This window comes from Uloborus diversus, unplaced genomic scaffold (genome assembly GCF_026930045.1).
Source record: "Uloborus diversus isolate 005 unplaced genomic scaffold, Udiv.v.3.1 scaffold_866, whole genome shotgun sequence".
Taxonomy (NCBI): Eukaryota; Metazoa; Arthropoda; class Arachnida; order Araneae; family Uloboridae; genus Uloborus; species Uloborus diversus.
The window spans coordinates 5000-12817 of NW_026559084.1; the positions used below are offsets into that span (position 1 = coordinate 5000).

A 7818-nucleotide genomic window follows, 5' to 3' on the forward strand; every position below is an offset into this window, starting at 1 on the left:
ACACATGTTTTTAAAATTATTCTTTCTTTTCTTCAATGGGCGTATGATGGTCTTTTAAATGCCGGGTCAAAGAACCTTTCCAAGTATAAGACTTCCCACAAAATTGACATGAATAAATCTCTTCTCCTGTATGCGTTCTTGAATGCACTTGAAGTAATTTTACATTACGAAATCCCTGGTGACAGTGCTCGCATTTGTAGGGCATTTCTCTCGTGTGAAGCTCAACATGTCTTTTCAAGGATTTAAGATCGTAAAACACTTTTATGCAGATTTCACAAGAGTAAGGCTTGTCTCCAGTATGATTCGCCATATGAGAATTCAATTGCACTTTTTGGATGAAACCTTTCCCACAAACCTCGCAGGAATAGGGTTTCTCTCCAGTATGCAGTGCTACATGATTCTTAAGGCCCCATTTTTGAGTGAAAGATTTTCCACAAACCTCGCACACGTGGGGTTTACTTCCAGTATGCGAGGTCAGATGAGCAGTCAGTTGAACTTTCTGGATGAATGCCTTTTCACAGTAATCGCAAGGGTATGGCCTTTCCCCCGTATGCAAACTCCAATGAGTTATCAGGTTCCATTTTGTGGTGAATGTTTTTGCACAAAGTTGACACACATAGGGTTTCTTTCCTGTATGAGAAATCAAATGGGTGTGTAGTTGCACTTTCTGAATAAAAGACTTTCCACAGTGTTCACACGTGAAAGGTTTTTCACCAGTATGCCTTGCCATGTGATATTTCATGCTTGAACTCATAGTGACTTGTTTCTCGCAAATTTCACAAGTGTGTGATGACTTCTTTCCTGTATGGGATACCATATGAGCCATCAATTGAGCTTCCTGGGTGAACGAATCTCCGCAATTGTTGCAGTTGAAAGGGTTCTCACCTGCAGGCTCTGCCATTTCTGTTTCAACACTTGGGGTGCCACTCTTTCCACTGTGGGATGCCACATGAGCTGTCAATTGAGCTTCCTGGGTGAACGAATCTCCGCAATTGTTGCAGTTGAAAGGGTTCTCACCTGCAGGCTCTGCCATTTCTGTTTCAACACTTGGGGTGCCACTCTTTCCACTGTGGGATGCCACATGAGCTGTCAATTGAGCTTCCTGGGTGAACGAATCTCCGCAATTGTTGCAGGTGAAAGGGTTCTCACCTGCAGGCTCTGCCATTTCTATTCCGACACTTGGGGTGCCACTCTTTCCACTGTGGGATGCCACATGAGCTGTCAATTGAGCTACCTGGGTGAACGAATCTCCGCAATTGTTGCAGGTGAAAGGGTTCTTACCTGCAGGCTCTGCCATTTCTGTTTCAACACTTGGGGTGCCACTCTTTCCAGTGTGGGATGCCAAATGAGCTGTCAATTGAGCTTCTTGAATGAACGAATCTCCGCAATTATTGCAGGTGAAAGTTTTATCGCTTGCATGCACTGCCAGCTCTGTTTTGACACTTTCTTTCATAGTGCAAATTTACTCAGAAACTTCACCAGTAGCATGGTTCTGATTTTCCGAATATGATTTTAAGTGGGCTTTACAGCTACCTTCAGTGAATGAAGTTTCACAACAAATATATTTTTCTCCTGCTTTTTCACTAGACATCTTCTGTTACTTTTCACACTTGTACTTATCCAAGCCTTTATAATATATGCTCTTAACTATTTTCACTTGTAACTAATTCAATCTTTGAGACAATAACTGGAGCTATGCACTTTTACATCATTATGACATGTGTTCTGAGAAAATTAACTTCATGCACAAACAAACCATACCAATAAACATTAACTTGCCAATCTGAAGATTAAAAAGCACCATCAACATTTATATCAAAACAAGATACAATTCTTCATTGTGTAGTACTTACTAGCTGCTCTCCTTGCGAAATTGAAATACTTTTTGCAACGAAAGCACTGATCTTTAGTACGAAACTAAAAATAATTCTTGAAATGTTCTTTTTATAGACAATCCGCATCAATCAGAAAGTAGTCATTCATCCTGGAAAATAATGAATTCTTGGAATAACTATTTGTAAAAAAGGAAAAAGTACAAGTTTTTTTTTTTTTTTGCAATTATATAAGAATCATTGAACTATACAAGTAAAGTGTCAAATGCTATAGTAATTGGGATTGCATAGGGAGATCTAGTTTGGCAAAACAAGCAAATAGTTGCATTCTCTCTACACTGCTTTGTACCTTAAATATTTCACTGTCGAGAAATATGATACAGTCGGGAAAAAAGTCAAATGAACGAAACTAATTGAAATAAATTCTGCGTCAGGAACATAGTTTGTAACTTTTGTTTCCATTTTAAATTTATTCACCTCCATCACACCTCCTGACAACCAATGTTAGCAACATCCTGCACCATTGCAAGGAAAAAAGTAATTTAAAATGGGATCTTTTAAGATCGGCAACAAAAACTGCTTCGTGCTACAGGGAGAAGATTTGATGTGATTTCTTCAAACTTTGGTGATGCCTATCCACTCCATTTACTATCCACAAAACTGTTACTGGATGAAAATATTTTTTTCTGAAACAGATGTCATGAACAAAAATACAAACACAAGATTACCCAATGCAAATTACTCTGATGGAATATGATTCTTTTTTTGCGATCAAAACTAAATTACCAATGAAGCAAATTTACAAGTTGCTACATTAAAAATTTTGTGATGACTTCACACTCTTGGTTTCTTTTTTTCTTCTTGGTTCTTCTTCTTGATTTTTTCTCTCTCTCTCTTAAATTTTCTATGAAATAGGGTATGTGTTGCAAGAGAAACAGCTGGACATTGGCACTTGTCGACTTGTTTACTTAATAACTTGGCAGAAACAAGAAAATCATTTACATTGTCATCCTTTTTTCTCTTTAGCGTTTCAATGATTTGATATTCAAACAGTAAGTTTGCATGTTATATTCATTTGTAGGATTACAATACATTACAAAGTCCATTTTCAGCAAAGCACAAATTGGATATTGGCAAGTTTCCTAAATAATCTTTGCGTCATCCATCAAATGAGTTATGAAGTGTGTAATGTCAGTTACGTTGAAGTCTTCAAACAGTAAGTTCCTTCCATGCACTCAATTTGAAGTGAAATTTTTCCACTTAAATGGCTATAAACAATTTTTTCACGAGTACTGAATTTTGAAGCTAACATGAATTCCTTGCCCACAGCACGAAATTTTTTGATAGAGAATCGCTCTGAATAAGTATTGGCCATTAAATATTGGTTTTGTGGACGGACTTCTTCCCATGTTTCCCTTTTTTTTTTTTTTTAGAAAAAAATCAAAAAAGCCTGATTGTTTAAATTTAAATCAGATTTTTTTTTATTTTTAATAAATCTTCAAAAAATTGTAGATATTAATCAATTTACATTTTTATAAACATAATATATTTCATACAATAGATGAATCCATTCAGCTTACTTTTAAACTTAGGATAATTCTCTAACTATTCAATAAATTCTTAAGATTGATAATACGACAAATTATGCTTAGATAAGATGTGATTTTGTTTTATGCATTGTAGATAATGTTTCCATCATGTGCGCTTTTAGTATAAAATACATTGAACAGTTACTTTTCTTAACTATATTAGTCATAGTGCATGAGAAAAACTGAAATTTTTTATTTTGTTCTGAACTGTAATTTTGGAGTAAAAGCAATATTTCAAGAGTGAAAATCTGTTACACACATAGAAAGAGGGATCTATGTATCTTTGCTTGTTGAAGTTAAGATTGTATAACAGTTTAGAGCAACACATTATAAAAATGCAAAATTAATTTATAAAAATAAAATCAACTGGTTTTAATTAATGATTTTGTAAAAAGAAATCAATGGATTCGAACTGTGAAATGTGAAAGTTAATGTAACAAAAAGTGGCACCTTTGTGCGCCACTTTAGATAAAGCTAGAAAAGAGAAAGTTTCTTACAGTTGAAGAAAAAAAGAAAAACATTGATGATAAGCAGGGAGCACTGATATCAATCTCATCAGTTGCACAGTAGCAACTATCATTATCTTCATTTTTTTAGTTATAATTATCATTAATCTATTATACAGAGTATTTATTTTACTGTACAGCAGTAAAATAGAGCAGCATTTCATTATTATTATTGTGTCAATACATACAGTAACATATTTGTCTCTCTCTCTCTCTCATTGGTTTTTTGCATCGTAACAGTATTTTATATTGAATAATGCAGGACTTTTTTGAACACAATATAAAATCAGTTCTTTGTGTGGAAAAAGTTTAAACATACTTAAAGAATAGTTTACGACAGCTAAAGGGGCGTTTACAAGTGCCCAAAATAATTGTTATGTTTATCAAAAACTCATATACCCCTTTTCCACAATGTGATATTTCAACTTATGTTAGGGGTCTTGAAAGGCATAAATCAAGACTTCACTAAAATGAACTCGAAACAAATCATTAAAAGTAAGTTACATCATGCATACCATAATCAAATCTCAATAAGCATTCCACTATTTGACAATACTCAATTTTTTTATATTTATTTTTATTTCTTTTAACTGCATAGATGCCCGACAGTTCTGGAAATTAGCATTTTACTTGGTCATTTTCAAGGATTGGTTTCCATGACTTTCCACGACTTCCTCTTATAACTTCCCTTGATTCACAGAGAACAATTTTTTCCAAAAAAACACATGATTTTTACAAGAATTGTCTAAATTAATGCTTTGTTAAAACAAAATTGAAACTACCAGAGATATGACATATGTTTTTGAACATTTAAATCAAAGCCAAGTGCAACCAGCTGAGCAACTATAACTAAAAAACAATTATACAAAGACAAATATGACGATTTAGCTACAGGCGCTCTGGGCCCAGCTAGGCTGGTGAAAGTTAGTTTACTAGTCGTCAATGAAGATCAATGGATATAAAGCTATCCAACCCCTTGCTCATTACCACCTCTTTTAGTAAGCGAATTCATGCAAAAATGAGTAGTGATACTACTACACATATGAAAAATAATTACAATTTTTTTAATTTTGCTCCAAGAAAATGTATTTATGAACCTTAAAAAGTTGACAGTTTTTTGGTAAATAACAACTCATACAAAACTTTTCCAGTTGGAAATTTAAATGCATATAATGCTTTTTTCTCAGAAAAAGCTCTGATATGATACAAAAATTTAACATTATTTTAATGTAAATATATTGAATAATATTAATTTCAAAATAAATTTAAAAAATAAGAGAACCTTTAAATTTGTGGCAATAATGATAAAATAAATTTACTGGCAAAGAGGAAACCATTAAGAGTTTTAAACCTTTTTTTTTTTTTTTTTTACTTCAGAGAGACATTTTAAAATAAATATTTCATTTTAGAAACAAATAAAAGAATTAAGCTATAGTGCATCGTATTTTAAAAGCCAACAGTTTTCCAAAAATTATGTAACTACCAATAAATTTATTCAGTACTAAAATTAACAAGAAAAAAAATAAATATGTAAATTATCAGAATGAGTAACAAAATCTGTCATTCATTATTGATAAGAGTAGTAATTGACTAACATGTTATGATCGTTAAAGTATTGGAAAAGGCTACACAAACGAGCTGATGTGGGCATCACATGACTTCCTTTTATGCCAATTTAATGATAATACAGTAAACTCCCGATTATCCGCGGAATAGGGTGGCACGGTAACCGTGGATAAGCGAAAGCCGCGGATAATCCGAACAATGGGTAAAAAACGATACTACTGTATACAATAGCTAAAAAATATGAATAAAACTCAAACATACATTTAAGTCATAGCTAAAAACATTGCTACATTGCATCTACTGACATTGAATGTAAAAAAATATACGCATGTGAAAGCTAAACACGAACAGTAACACAATCATAAGTTTAAAAAACATTTAAAATCAATTGTGAAAAGACCCGCGGATAATCCGAACCGCGGACAATCCGACCGCCGATAATCGGGAGTTTACTGTAGTTATAGATGCCTTGGAGTAAGCAAAGAAATACTTCAAATATTTTTGCCCCAAGTTTGTTGCAAACTGAAACAAACAAAAAAAAAAAAAAAACGTTTCATACAGGTGAATTTTTCCAACATTGGACATTTTAATGTGATTCGATGGTTAACTCTCTCAATATCACCAATAATGGCCCAAAATGAGACCAAATTTATAAAAAAAAAAAAAAAAAAAAAAAACGGCAATTTTTTTGCCGCCAAGTTGGTGACCAAAAGCTTGGTGAAATGTCACCAAATGTTTGACAAATTATAACACCACTTGAGTTTGCATTGATATTGTTGAATGTAATCGCTTTCTCCATTGGTTTAAAAGAAAGAACTGTGCTTATTTCTTATTGGAAGAGACATTTGCAGCTTTCCACGGAGTTCGCGAAATCTCTTCTTTAATCCACCATCGGACTTAGGAGAAAGCTTATTGCTATTTGTGAAACATCATTGGATGCTGAAAATCTGCCCTCTATTCTATTTAAAGAGCCGCAGTCTTGTTTATCAGGTCTTCACTACTTTCTCTATGTCTTGCTGTATGTGTGTCCCCATGTTTCGTATTATTAAACGTATTTGTTTATGTTCAGCTGTCTGAATCTCTGCTTTACACAACCTTTCAACAGATATTAACAATAGTTTCCCCTCAAAAAGGTATAAAAGACCCCTTACGAACATCCGAATGCAACCAAAAAGGGAGGTGCACAACCAGACCCCACTAAGAGACTACCTACCAAATTTCAACTTTGTAGAACATATCGTTTTTGAGTTGTGCGAGATACATACGCACATACATACCTACATACAGACGTCACGAGAAAACTCGTTGCAATTACTACGGGGATCGTCAAAACGGATATTTCGGTTGTCTATATGTTCTTAGACATATATCCAAGTTTGGTCGAGTTGAAAAAAACTCAACATTCATTCGGGGGCGAGCAAAATGGAAATTAAGACCTATTTTTGGGTTAAAATTTTTTCGTGAATACAAAGTTACTTCCTTTACTTTGTATTAAAGGAAGTAAAAATGAAAAAAAAATCTCAAATTTGTGTAACTTACAACATTTCTCGAATTGAAAAAAGATTAATAAAATTCCATAACTTTCATAATTTATCGCCATTCCAAACGTCATTAACTTTTTAGCCAAATTTCATTTACAAAATCTTTACAAATTCAGGACAAATTCTGGTGAAACTTAATAACTTTTACAAGAGAGATTGACTCAAATGGATTTGGATGCACATTGATAAAACTTTTCGAGTAGGTGTGGCAAAATCATAGACTAATAATAAGAGTAGACCGAGCTATGGCAACCCTTTTGCTGCTCATAAACCAAACCATGTGACTGGTGGATATCCTAGCAACAGCGGGCGTTAATCGTAGCAGACGATCAACGCCAGCGCGAAATAAAATAAATAGAATTGATGGAATGCAAAATAATGATCTTTTATAGAGTCCGATTTGTAAATTTGTTATTCAAAGTTGTAAATATTTTGTTAATATAGTGAGTTTTTCGTTGAGATAGTATTGTGCATTTTCTTTAGTCAATTTCAATAACTCTCTAAGCAATAAAAGATGCAAGCGACCAAAAAGAATCGACAAACGGTAAGATTTTTACCTACAGTTTAAATTTAAGATACTGATTAGTACATTTTTGCGTTAACGCAAAACGTTTACGCCATTTCGTTCACGCCAACGCTGACAGCTCCAAATGAAATAAAAGTTACCGAAAACTGATCAAAAACTATTACTAATGTCAAAATAATGCATAACTAAAAGAAAAACAGTTCAATCTCTGCACCTGGAAGTTTTTTTTAATGAAAACACATTGTCTTAAAATACATG

The 7818-nt window shown here is 33.4% G+C and overlaps 1 protein-coding gene across 1 annotated transcript; it reads right to left on the reverse strand.

Moving 5' to 3' along the window:
• Positions 1 to 814: 814 nt before the first annotated feature.
• Positions 815 to 1453, reverse strand: LOC129233981 (gastrula zinc finger protein XlCGF57.1-like; the record flags this gene model as incomplete). The annotated part of the gene is made up of 1 exon (XM_054867893.1): positions 815 to 1453. A coding segment is annotated over exon 1 (639 nt), but the record flags the coding sequence as incomplete, so codon positions are not given.
• Positions 1454 to 7818: the final 6365 nt, after the last annotated feature.